General features: G+C 37.1%; 1 protein-coding gene across 1 annotated transcript in view; it reads left to right on the forward strand.

The window, feature by feature from the left end:
* HSF2 (heat shock transcription factor 2) overlaps positions 1 to 14464 on the forward strand; it is a 35103-nt gene that overhangs the window by 677 nt on the left and 19962 nt on the right. Inside the window, 3 exon segments of the mRNA XM_006089222.3 lie at positions 13032 to 13140; positions 13297 to 13424; positions 14287 to 14411. Coding sequence (XP_006089284.3) covers positions 13032 to 13140; positions 13297 to 13424; positions 14287 to 14411 — 362 coding nt within the window.

The following is a 14464-nucleotide window of genomic DNA, read 5'->3' on the forward strand; positions in this document are numbered from 1 at the left end:
CCCGGATAGTCTTGTGGACACCCGAGGTCCGATTCGGAGTCGCGACACCTCAGCTCGCAGTGATGGAGGGTCGGCCCGCCGCGGAGCCCGGCCGCCTGGAATGCCTCCTAACGGTCCTGCAGGGCCGGCGTTCGGAACCGCCCGCGGCGGGGGAGCCAAGGGCGAGGGATCTGCGTTACTGCTCACTCGTACGCGGTCCGCTCGCCCCAGCCCGCGCGGCAGTGGACCAGTCAGACTCGGCCTCGGCCCGAGGCCGGCATCGTCCACGCCGGGGCTTCTCGGAGGAATGGACCCGGGGGCCCCGCGCCTCTCGCTGACCAGGCACGCGCCCCGATGTGCATCTATTCGAAGGGAACTTTCGGGGGGGGGGGGGGGGGCGGATGTTCAGATGCAGGTGACTGCTCATCGAGAGGTTTTCTAAACATCATGTGGAGAATAGCACGCTGTCGGGAGGTCCTGAGCCATGTGTATTAACGGGTTTTTGTGGTTATTTAATCAACGTGCTCAGGGGCGTTCAGTCACTTAGGAGCGGAAAGGACTCACTAGATTCCACTGAGTTGCTCCCGAGCGATGGAGGCAACGCCTTGGCTGATGGTTGGGTCCCAGCGCTGTCAGAGGCATGAAGGGCCTCAGCTCCTTGTCTGGCCCGCGCGTCCACGCCGGGGACATGGATGGGTGGCCTTCCGCTCGCAGACACCGGGGTTCGGAGCAGAACGGCTTTCCCAGGGGCTGTGCTACGGCGTTCGCGTTCCCTCCCGGGCTGTTGGAACCGTAGATGTGGATGGTCCTCTGTGGGGGGAAGTGGAAACTACCCGCGTGGGCCTGGCACCTGCTAGCAGCTAGGCGATGAGTAAATGCTACCTCCCCTTGCTGTTCTGTGCCTCTCCCGTAGTTCTCAGTTTTATTCTTCACAGGGAGCAGCTATGGGGAGTGCTTGACGCTTTGACTGCTGTGTCACCATATCCTGTCTTACATTGCTGTCATTTGCTCATTTTTTTTTTTATCTTCCTTCTAGGACTTAGTTCTCTTGAAGGTCGGTATCATCAGCTCGATGGTATTAAACATGGGATGGATTCTGTACAGTTGTACAAAGAAAGGTGAAAATAGGGAAGCCAGCTGCCTGCATACACTTAAAATAAACAGATGTCTCATGCTGTCATCAGTCGGAAGGATTAAAAGCTGACAAGGATGGATGGGCACAGGCGGCTGGACTCAGCCTTGCATTCATGTTGGAGGTTGGACGGAGACTCTCCCCCATCCATCCAAGCTGACTTTGTCATACCTTTTTGGCCTGCATGTGCCTTCTTATTTTATTGCCTAGAAAGGGTACATAAATATATTGGTAATTGGTTTTAATTAAAGGGCATTATGTTGGTGGCAAGTCTAATAAATTCTCATCAGCCAAAGTATTTTGATATTTTATGAGCAGTATCAAATGTGGAGTCTCATACTAATCCACAAATGCATCATTTTATGAATTCTAAGCCAAATACGCAACTTAAAATAATTCTTATTTATCCCATTATTAAGTCTAAGCTTAAATACACATTTTCTAATACAGGATGGAACATTTAAAATATAAATTCAGTGAGGGCAGGGACAGTATCTATGCCAGGGACACAGTAGGTACTTAATAAATGTTTGCTGAATCAGTGAAATTCTTGAAATATATAATGAGTGCTAAGAACGATAAAGATAGAACTATACCTGAAAAGAATCTTAGAAATCATCAAGTTTAGCCTTATCATTATGTAGATGAGGACTTGAGGCTTAGCCAGGTTAGTTATTCATAATTACAAAGCTAGCCGTTATTTGATGTGGGAATCTGACATAGATTTCTGACCTTCAAGGTCAGTGTTTCAGCAGCATCACTACACTGAATATAGATTAGCACCGTATTTAGTTACCCAAGTGTTACCCTTTCACAAGTCAGTGGACAATTCTGGATTAATGTTGTCTAGGGCTAAAGGGTAGTGGCTTAGGGAGCTGTCTCACTCTGCCACAGATTTTTCCAAAAGCAGTGACAGTGAAAGGTAGAACTTTAATTAAACAATGATGTTAGATGGAAAAAAACAAGTTACTCTCATCTTTTAGAAGTTGCTATTTTAAAAAAGTTGTTTCTGGTTTCCCTCAAACTTGTTTGGCTGAACTTTTGTTGAGGTAATTTAGCATTTATACTATTACAGTGAAAATCATATTAAGACCTTTAGAAGCAGCAGATGTTTTCAAAAGGTAATTTTAATGCAGTTTTTTTTTCTTTTTCCACTAGTGGAAAATAATTTACTCCTCTAGTTTGAGTATAAGGCAAGGGAAGAAAACTCTTTCAAACTATAGTTTGAAAAGCTTGGCTTAATATTCCTAAAGACTTATCTAACTTCGCTATTAGATCCAGAGTGTCTTTAAAACACATTGTATATGTTTTATTTTTCCCACTTTCTCCCCATGGATGTTTCTTTTTACTTTCTTTATTTTGTTCTTTCAGTTACAGGAACTTCTATGTAGCTATTTTGGCCTTGGTTTGTAGGTAGTCTGTTGCTGAATCGGGACAGATAGTAATATTGGACAACCTAAAGCTGTTTCAATTGTAAAGGAGTCCTAAACAGAGGACATAGGCTTAGCTTGCAAGCAACTGAGGAAACTTGATCCTCAGAGTTGAGACTGTGGAAGTTGAATGGAAGTTCTTACCATTGATTATGGGAAACGCCTTTACTGCTATTGATATTTGTTTATGTTGAAGTGAAGCAGTATAAAAAAGGAGAAAACTGGAAAGTTGTTTTGCCAGTGTTATTACCTTTGTCTCTGTTCTTCAGATTGCTTGAGAAGACCAAGAAGTGATTTCCTCTGACCTTATATCCATGTGTCCCTTTGGCATTCTGTACTTCCCTATCCTTCTCAAATCAGCAGTGACAAATCAGGAAATAGGAGGGAAAGAGTGCAAAAACAGAATTTGTCCAGTATTCTCTAGATGTCTTGGTTGAGTTTGTTCTGTAGGCCCTTAAACCTCCCAATGTTTTGGTATCATTTTGAACTTCCCAGCAACAATTGGGTTATTTCAGTATTCCATACTGAAAACAACAAAGGCCACAAAAGTGGCAGAAAGCCATCCTAGATGGGCCTACAGAAAAGTTGAAAGATTCATTGAGAAGTGTTTTTGTTTGTTTGTTTGTTTTTAGTTTGTATATGCACAGGAGAATGAGCTCAAGACTCAGAAGGAATAGTTGTTGAACGTTAAGTTGTAGACTGATTGTTTTTAAAAGAACATTGCAAGTTTCTATTCTGAAAAATGTTTTAAAATAAGGGGGCTGAAGTATTTAGATTATCAGTAAGAATTTTTAGATGTCTTTAACTAAGAGGACCAATTTGAGCAGTAACAACTATTACTATTCTTCAGAAGTTTGTCAACATTTATGGATGAGGCCTAAAGAAAAGCTACCCATTCCTCCCACTGCATTCAGTAATGGCTTTCTTCCCCTTGTAAAGTGTGTAAGGTGAGTCCTGGGTTGTATTGCTTGAGCCTCACAGGTCTGAACAGCAGTAAGGTAGAATGTTTGCACTCAGAGAGGTTATTTACTAATTTTAGAGTGGAGACTGCAGGAATACCATAAGTGGAGACAAAGAATGATATGAGTGAATGAGGGTTGTGTGTGTGAGAGAGCAAAAATAACCAAGAGGCATTCATCTCTGCATTTGATATAATCCAAGAGTTGAAATTCTAAAAATAAAATTTGCTCTACTGTGACCACAACTTTATTTATTCAGTTACTCACAAATATTTATTGTGAATCTCTTATAGCCAGAGAGTGTGCTAATACTAGAAATTTATTCAGTGTTGAACAGAATGTCTACCTTCATAGAGCTTACATTCTAGCGAAGGGCACTGGTAATTAACAAGTAAGCAAACACAAATAATATAATATAGTTAGTGTAAGTACCATAAAGAAAATAAAGCAGGTTCAAAAGAGAGTGTATCAATTTAGGGCCCAGTTAGGAGACAGAAGTCAATGCAGTTTTTTAACATGAAAAGTTTATTAGAATTGCTAACTTTTTAGGTGAATTGGAGTAAAAGAAACTCTAAAATATAGGAGTAACAGTTATAAGGAGCAGCCACCATTGCTAGGGCTAACAGAGTGCCAAAGTAAGAGTCCTCTCCCCAAGATCCTGGCCTTGTTAGAGAGAGTTCTGACCATTTCTCACTGAATGGCAAAGAAGTTACTGGTGCCACACTGGTGGAACTTACTGGAAATTCATCCTTCAGAACTTGCCGGGAAATATAACTTCTAGGGTAGAGGTTGGCAAACTACAGCTATCTGTTTTGCAAATAAAGTTTAATTGGATTTAGCCATGCTTAGTTTATTACATAGTGTCTATATAGTTGCTTTCTTGCTACAGGGGTAGAGTTATGACCCTATGATCTACAAGTTTAAAATATTTACTATCTAACCCTTCAAGAAAATGTTTATCAGCCTTTGGTCTAGAGCAGTGGTTCTCAACCTTCCTAATGCCATGACCCTTTAATACAGTTCCTCATGTTGTGGTGACCCCAACCATAAAATTATTTTCGTTGCTACTTCATAACTGTAATTTTGCTACTGTTATGAATCGTAGTGTAAATATCTGATATGCAGGATGTATTTTCATTGTTACAAATTGAACATAATTAAAGCATAGTGATTAATCACAAAAACAATATGTAATTATATATGTGTTTTCCGATGGTCTTAGGCGACCCCTGTGAAAGGGTCGTTTGACCCCCAAAGGGGTCGCGACCCACAGGTTGAGAACCACTGGTCTAGAGTATCCTAGAAAGCTGTTCATGGGGAGATGTCATATTAGAGATACTCGAATTTGAAATGTTCCAAGGAAGAGGGAGAGTCAAGGGAAGCTGCTGCCCTGAAGGAGCCTGAAGGACAGGGCATCAGGAAGAAGAATCCTTTCCTCTTAATATCTCTCTGGTATCTTCCATTGACAAAGCTTAATACCATGCCAGCTAGAAAAAGAAAGATACTTATGGGACCCAGTTCCATGTTTGCAGAGCAGACAATGAAGAATTAATTTGGAGCAATAAATTGATAACTAGCATGTAAATGACAGATTTGTGGGTATTTTAGGTAGAGTAATAAGGAAAGCTTCTCTGAACAGTTGGCTTTTGAGCCAAGACTTGAATGATTAGAAAGGATGGACCAAAGGGGAATGGCACATGTAAAGGCCTTGAACATGGCATTTTCATGTGATTGGAAAAGGCCCAGGTGATTAGAGTATCTTTAGAGAATGTGGGGTCAGAAAGGGAAGTGGGAGCAGATGGTATAAGGCCTTTTGGGTGTGGTGAGAAGATTGGAATGAGGGAACTAATTAGAAGATTATCACAGTTTTCCACTACGGTGTTGAATATAGTGTGGCTGAGACTAGGGTAGTAGCAGTGAAAGTGGTGAGTAGATTTGATAACTACTTTGAAGGCAAATCTGCATAACTTATTGATAAATTGGCTGGAATTGGAGGGACAGAATAATTAGATTTGGCCTGAACAACAAGATGAATAATGGTACCATTTGCTGAGATGTGGGAAGATTTGGAGAAATGCAGGTGGGGCCATATTAACTTTGAGATTACAGATGGATCACTAGTAATATTTGAAAATTATTTTATTTTGCTTACGTTTTCATATTCATATGGCCACACCTAATTTTTTAAAAAAATTATCACCCTGGGATATGTTTTTATTGTTTTTTAGAGAGAGAGGGAGGGGAGGATGAAGAGAGAGAGAAACATCCATCAGTTGCCTGCCTTACACACCTGGACCAGGGATCGTACCTGCAACCTAGGTATGTGCCCTGACGGAATCTAACCCTCTACCTTTTGGTGTACAGGATGATACTCCAACCAACTGAGCCACCAGCCAGGGCTGGCCACATCTAATTTTAAAGGAGATGGGGAAGTGCAGTGTTAGGAAGGACAAATATTTCTGAAGAACCTGAATAATGACTTCTGCACTCCAAGACATTTCATGTGGAAATGTTGAATAGGATGTTTGGATGTAAGACTGGTATTCAGGGTGGAGTTTGGAGCTTTGAGGTCTTAATTTATAATTCCCCGATTACTAATAAGTTCAAACACTTCTTCATATTTATTACCAATTTATGTTTCCTATTCTATGAAATATTTGATCATTTTTCTATTGGGTGGTTTATCTGTTACTATTTGTAGGAATTCCTTGTATATTCTGTATATTTATTTTTTTAATATATGTGCTGCCTATATCTTTTCTCAGTTTGTGGCTTATCTTTTTACATTCTTTTGATGAGCAGAAGTTCTTAATTTTTAGTATTGCTTAATATATAGTCTGTTTTGAAGTTTATGCTTTTTTTTCTTCAGGATATGTTCTCTTACCTCCTCCAAAGAAAGAAAAATACGTTTCCATCTCCTTTTCTTCTGAAAGTTTTAAAGGTTTACATTTCATATCTTAATCACTTGGAATTGATTTTTGTGTCCTATAAAGGATCCAGTTCATTATTTTTAATATAAATATTTTGTTGTCCTAGCCCCTTTATTGAATAGTTTCTTCTTTCCCCAGTGATATGTATTGCTACCTCTGTCTTATAGCAAAATTATATATTGTGGTTTTGTTTCTAGGTTATCTATTCTGTTCCATCAGACAATGACATATCACATCCCTTATCACATGTCTTAATTACCATAGCTTTATAAAAAGTCTTGCTTTTGGGAGGGCAACTTATTCCTCAAGAGTGCCTTAACTATTGTTTGTCTTTGATCTTCATATATGTTTTAAAATCAAGTTCTATTTTTAAAAGTAAACCTATTGGGGTTTTTATTGTAATTGCATTGAAACTATAAATCAGATTAGGAAAAATAGATATTCCCATGAACAAGGCACATTTCTAAATTCATCTTATTATTTAATAAAGTTTCATAATTTTTTTGCAATTAGGTCTTGCACATCTTTGTTAGATTTCTTTCTAGGTATCCTTTAGTTAAAAATATATTTCTAAGTGTTGCTGGTAATTAGAAATACAAGTACCATTTGTATATTGATAATACACCAGTGAGCTAATCATTTTACTCTCTTGGGTTCTTTTAAGTGAACATCCATAACATTTGTAAATGACAGTTTTGTTCTTTCTTTTAGAACCGTATACCTGCAATTTGTTTTCTTTTGCAGTGGTTAAAACCTCAGTAAGAGTGTCAACTAGAAGCAGTGATCATAGGATTCCTTTTTCTTATTTTTTAAAGGGAATATTTTTAAAGGGAACATTTTAAATATTTCTTGTTATTAAGTACTAGCTATTACAATTGAGAGTTTTTAATTTTTGTTGTTGTTGTTGATGTCAAACTTAATTGGGTAACTTTAAGGGGAGAGAGGCATGCCAGGATTGGGGATACAGGAAAAAGTTGACTTTGGGAGAGTAGGAAGATAGGTTTGAAATAGACAGTAGGGTGAGAATATAATGAGTTAAAGAGCATTATGTAAAAATGTTGACAATAGAAAATCCAAGTGTGAAATTTGAGATGATCAGGGGCAGAGGCGTAGATGTGATAATCATCACACATAATAAAGTCTGAAATTAGATACACTGGTGTGGATGAGATTGCCAAGGGAAGAGTGTAATAGATGAATTGGTCAAGGATAGAAACCAAAAAACACACTACATCTTGGTAGATGGAAGGCAGTTGAAAGGAAATGTAAGAAATAAAAGTCAATAATGTGTAGAGTTTCAAAGCCAAAAGTAGAGAGGAAGAGATTGTCAGTAATGCCAAATGAAATGACTCAGAGAGGTGTAGGAAGATCAGGACTGAAAAGAGGGCATTGAATTTGTCATTTGACATTTTAGAAAAAATGGTTTTAGTGGAGTGAGAAACAGAAACCAATTTTTAGTGAAAGTTAGTAGATGGTCCTGAATTGCAGAAAGAGACTTCAAAGTATTCGTTTGTTAAATTTTGCAGTGAAGGAAAAGACAAATGGGGTGGGTAGATTGAGAAGGAATTAAAGTAAAGGGAAAGTCCTTTGAAAATGGGGGGAAATGTATGAATTTATAATTTATTACCTGATAACCAACACTAGTTATCAAACTTTTTAAATTTTGCCAATCTGATAAGTGAAAATTATTTGTTTTGCTGTATATTCAATTATAAATGAAACAGTCTCCCTAAAATTCACATTGGATTTTTCATTTGTTAGAAATTTTTAATCAGTGCAGTTAATTTTTCATCATAAATTTAAAAAATATTTTATGTTAATAGTCTTTCAACTTTATTTAATCTATTTTAATAATTTTATTATCAGTTAAGTTTAGACACAGTAATAGAAATCCAAACAAGAGTAGTGTAACAAAAAAGTGTATTTTTCTCTTACATCTGAAGATGCACCCTCTGTTTTTTTCAGCCGTACTTTGTTCCTCTACTTCAGGGGTTTGCTGGAGTACAAGTTCCAAGCAGGGATATGGGATATAGGGATTAGATAGTTTGACTCTCTCCCCTTTTAGAAGCTTTTCTGAAAGCCTCACTGAATATATTCTACTTTTATTTATTTATTTATTTTTTAAATATATTTTATTGATTTTTTACAGAGAGGAAGGGAGAGAGAGAGAGAGTTAGAAACATCGATGAGAGAGAAACATCGACCAGCTGCCTCCTGCACATCTCCCACTGGGGATGTGCCCGCAACCCAGGTACATGCCCTTGACCGGAATCGAACCTGGGACCTTTCAGTCCGCAGGCCGACGCTCTATCCACTGAGCCAAACCGGTTTCGGCTCTACTTTTATTTTGACAGGTATGTTATTTGGCCACCTCTTATTGTAAGGGGACTGAGAAATGTAGTTTCAGCATCAAACAAAATTGTATTTCAGTTAGTAAGAAAACAGAGGATCATCCATGTTGTTGCATATGACAGGATCTCTTTCTTTTTTTAAAGGTATATAATGTGACATTGTGGGACATTTTTTATATATATCACATACATTTATATACTTAAATACTTACTAGAGGCCCGATGCATGACATTCATGCAAGAGTAGTCCTTCTTTCCCCTGGCTGCCAGCACCAGCTTCCCTCTGGCACCCGGGACCTTTCCTTCCTTCCGACTACCTGCAGGCACCTGGGACTTGGGCTTCTCTTGCAGCCCCAGCTTCATCCGGAAGGTCGTCTGGAAGGATGTCAGGTCTAATTAGCATATTACGCTTGTATTACTATAGATATATATATCACAACTTTTTAATTCATTTTTCCAGTGGATGGACACTAAGGATGCTTCTGTATCTTGGCTGCTGTGAATAGTGTTGCAGTGAACATGGGAGCACTGATATCTCTTTGAGATACTGATTCCATTTCCTTTGTGTATATACTCAAGAGGGGTTGCTGGATCATATGGTAGTTCTATTTTTATTATTATTTTTTTAGGAAATTTCATACTGTTTCCCATAATGGCTATACCACTGTACACCCCCACCAACAGTATACAAGAGTTCACTTTCCCCCACATTCTTGCCAGCCCATTGTCTTTTGTTTTTTTATAATTAGCCATCCTCACAGGTATGAGGTGATACCACATTGATTTTGATTCGATGTTCCTGATGTTTAGTGATGTTCAACACCTTTTTATATACCTGTTAGCTAATTGTATGTCATTTTGGGAAATATGTCCATTCATATCCTTTGCCCATTTTTTAATTGTGTTGGTGGTGGTTTGTTGTTCATGTTTTTTGTTTGTTTTTCACTGTTGACTTGTATGCTCTCATATATTTTGGATTTTAATCTCTTAATCAGATAAATTATTGCAAATACCTTCTCTTATTTTGTTAGGTTATTTCATTTTGTTGATTCCTTTGGTATGCAGAGGCTTTTCAGTTTGATGTAGATGATATGTTAATTAGCTTGACTAGTAGTTATTTCACTGTGTATGTATATATATCAAATCATTGTATTCTATACCTTAACTACATACAATTTTAGTTTTGAAAGATACAAAAATAAATGTAAAAAGTAAAGGAATTTGGAAATAAGGTAGGCAAGTAGCAGTCTCCATGAATAAAATTACTACTTTTTACCTGTATTGCTTCTGGGTTTATCATGTATGTAATGCTTCCAAAAACTTGGTTGTAAAAAGTGAGGTTGCAGACAGTTTTTGTTTTTTTCCTTTCACATGGAGAGTTTATTAATCCTTTCCCCTGTTGATTTTATCCCCTGCTTTGAATGCTACCTTACTTATCTTTTAAATTCTCAGACAGATTTGCTTCTTCTGTCTTCTCTAGTCTCTCCTTTCTTTAGTACCAAACTAAAGAAATACCATGGTTTTGTAAACACCATGATTCTACCATCTGTATGGGATAGGATTAACACCTCTCTCCCAGTTGTTTTTAGTATTTTCTTACCTGTTGTTAAATAATTATTTTTACAAATGAACTTCAGTACTTAATATTTCCTTGTGTTAGCTGCTCTTCACCTTGCCTCCAAAAATCGTGTGTTTTTTTTCAACTGAGAGAGAATTTAATGTATTGGTTAATTTAGGCAGAATTAACCGTTTTACAACCGTGTATTCGTCCCTCAGTAGTTTAATATTTTCTGAAAGGTCTTGTATATTTTTAAATTTTATTTTTAGATGCTTTTCTATTGTTGGAATCTTTTATTCCATTTATGTTTTAATTGTGGTTGTGATAAAATATACATAACAAATTAACCATTTTAATTATTTTTTTAATTCTTATCCAAGGATATGTTTTTATTGATTTTTGAGGGGGATAGAGCGACAGAGAGACAGACAGATATCCATGTGAGAGAAACATCAATTGGTTGCCAGTTGTTTCCCATACACACCCCATTCAGGGATCACACCCATAACCTAGGTATACATACCTTGACCGGGAATTGAACCTGTAACCTTTTGGTATATGGGACCATGCTCCAACCAACCAAGCCACCCAGCCAAGGCTTATCATTTTAACCATTTTTAGGTATATAGTTCAGTGCCATTAAGTACATTCATATTGTTATGCAGCCATCACTACCATCCATGTCAAGAATGTTTTTCATCTTCCCAAACTAAAACTTGGTACTCAGTAGACAATAACTTTCAATTCCCTCCTTCCTCCTAGCTTACTAACTACTGTATCTATTATTTTGACTATTCTAAATACGTCATATAAGTGGAATCATACAGTATTTGTTTCTTTGTGGCTAGTTTATTATACTTAGCATAATATCTTCAAGATTTTTCTATGTTGTGGCATGTCTCAGTTCCCTTCCTCTTTAAGGCTAAATAATATTTTATTATAGATATAGATATAGATATATAGATATATATACATACCACATTTTCTTTATCCATTTACCTGCCAATGGACATTGGGATTGCTTCCACTTTTTGTCTACTGTAAATAATGCTGCTATGAAGATGGGTGTACAAATATCCTTTTGAGTCCCTGATCTCAACTCTTTTGGGTATATATATAGAAAGGGAATTGCATGGTAATTCTGTGTTTAATTTTTGAGAAACCACCCTACTGTTTTCCACAGTGACTGCACTAATTTACATTTTCACCAACAATGCACATGCATTCCAATTTCTCTACATCCTTACCAATACTTATTTTCTGTGCCCTCCCTCCCATGTGTGTGTTTTAATAATGGCCATTCTAATGACTATTAAGTAGTATATTGTGGTTTTGGTTTTCATTTCCATAATGACTAGTGATGTTAGGCATCTTTTCGTGTGTTTATTGCCATTTGTATATCTTCTTTGGAAAAATATTCAAATCCTCTGCCCATTTCTAATCAGGTTGGTTGTTTTTGCCATTGTTGAGTTGTCGGCTTTCTTTTTATATTGGGGATATTAACTCCTTGTAAGATATATAATTTCCAAATATCTCTGATTGTGTGGGTTTCCTTTCCACACTCTTGATAGTGTTTTTTACACAAAAGTGTTTATTCTGAGGTAGCTTCATTAGTTTATTTTTGCTTTTGTTGACAGTGATTTGGTGTTATCCAAGAAATCACTGCCAAATCCATGTCATGAAGCCTCTCTTTATGGTTTCTTCTAAAATTTTTATAAATTTAGGTCTTTCATCCACTTGAGTTAATTTTTGTATATGATGTAAGGTAAGGGTTCAGACTTTATTCTTTTGCATGTTAGTACCCAGTTTTCCCAACATCATTTGTTAAAAAGACTGTCCTTTCTTCATTAAATGGTCTTGACACCCTTATAAAAATCCTTTGACTGTATATGCGAGAATTTATTTCTGGGCTCTCTATTCTATTCTATTGGTCTGTCTGTCTTTGTGCTAGTACCATGCTGTTTTGATTATTGTATTCTAGTAAGTTTCAAGTTGTTTATTTTTTGGTATGAAAGAACACTAGTGACTTTACGTATTAATTAGTAACCAGGTACTTTACTAAACTCTCATATAGTTTTTCAGTTGGTACAAAGATACAATTATGCTTGCAAAAATGATAGTACTTTTCTCAAATTTTATCTTATTTTTGTCTAATTTTATTGGCTTTACATATGCTATGTACATATTTTTTATTTTTCTTGTTTCTGATTTAATGGGAATTTTTCTAATATTTCACTATAGAGCATGATGCAGGTTTTGGGTTGAGACATACTCCTGAGCTTTTGTTTTGTTTTGTTTTTTGTTTCAGAGAGGAAGGGAGAGGGAGAGAAATATAGAAACATCAGTGATGAGAGAGAATCACTGATTCTGCATCCTGCACACCCCACCCCACCCCACACTGGGGATCGAGACCACAACTTGGGCATATGTCCTGACCAGGAATCGAACCGTGATCTCCTGGTTCATAGGTCTATGCTCAGCCACTGAGCCACACTGGCTGGGTCTGAGCTTTTGATGTTGGCATCAAAAGCTTAATTACAGTTTGGCACTTAATTGGAGTTTGTTTCTGTTGCCATTAACAGTTATAAATTGTTGGTCTGAAGTTATCATAAAAGGATTGCCAAGTTTGGGGGTTCTTAAATACAATCTCATGTCAGAGGACCTTAACTATTTGACTTTTTTATTTTTTCAGAATGGTCAAAGTTTTCTGGTTTTGGATGAACAAAGGTTTGCGAAAGAAATACTTCCCAAATACTTCAAGCACAATAACATGGCAAGCTTTGTGAGGCAACTGAATATGTGTGAGTATGGACAGCAGTTTATTTGGAGTACTGTCATCAGCCACTGATTAAACAATTTTTTCCTATTAGAATGATAAAGAGGAAATATACTGCATACAAGCACCATTAAATTTTGACTTCTCTGTTTTAGTCATCTGAATTTTGAATCTTTTTCAGATGGTTTCCGTAAAGTAGTACATATTGACTCTGGAATTGTAAAGCAGGAACGAGATGGTCCTGTTGAATTTCAGCATCCTTACTTCAAACAAGGCCAGGATGACTTGTTGGAGAACATTAAAAGGAAGGTGGGCTATTGTTAACATGATTTAATTAGGGCATTACCATGTCATATACTTGGCTGAGACTTATATCAGTGTTGAAACTGAGAATGTATAGAAATACACTGGTGTTCTTTGTTAGGATGACTTAGACTAATAAAGTTTTAATTATTTCCCCCTATTATTTTTCCCTGGTGCTGAGTTATACTGAGTGCTCAAACACCTTAAAAGGGAAGGAAAATGTTTGCATGCTGACTGAGGATGAGGAGTCATTCATATTGGGATAGCTCACTCCTTTTAATTTAGCTTAAAAAAATGTAAGCTCCTGCTAGAATGTAAATTCCGTGGAGGGCTTTTTATGTAGTTCACTGCTGAATTTGAATGCCCAGAATGAGTCTCTTGTATATAGTAGGCATTTAACAGTACACTTTTTAATGAATTTTTTACTGAAATAAGATATTTTACCAAATCCAGAAAATGGGGGTGGGAGGATAGAGAGGTAAAAAAAGGCAATGGGCCATGAAAGAAAATGGCCTAACAAGCTATTACTGCATAAATTTAATTAGACATGGAATGTGATAATAAAGAGGCTTGGGGAAATTACAGGGAGTTTGACAGAAGGAAATGAAAGGGGGCGGGGCGGGGGGGGGCGGCCCTTAAGGTGTTCCTGCTTGTGGAAACTGGAAACTTACCCACATTTAAAAAAAATAGACTGATTATTCTTTATCCTCTCTCTGAGCTATGAAGTGTATTCTCTCCCTAGAATCTTATCCTCGTCTTTTTGGAACTGGATTAATTTCCTGAACACGCTATAAGAACCTTTTTAATAGGGAAGCTTTGAATTACAGTTATGGCATTTGTTTGACATCCTAAATTTGCTTTTTGAAAGGTTTCATCTTCAAAACCAGAAGAAAATAAAATTCGTCAGGAAGATTTAACAAAAATTATAAGTAGTGCTCAGAAGGTTCAAATAAAACAAGAGACTATTGAGTCCAGGCTTTCTGAGTTAAAAAGGTAAAGTATTATTTTCAAATATAATTCTATTATGGGGTTGGTGTGTTTGTTGT

This window comes from Myotis lucifugus, unplaced genomic scaffold, assembly GCF_000147115.1.
Source record: "Myotis lucifugus unplaced genomic scaffold, Myoluc2.0 scaffold_57, whole genome shotgun sequence".
Classification (NCBI taxonomy): domain Eukaryota; kingdom Metazoa; phylum Chordata; class Mammalia; order Chiroptera; family Vespertilionidae; genus Myotis; species Myotis lucifugus.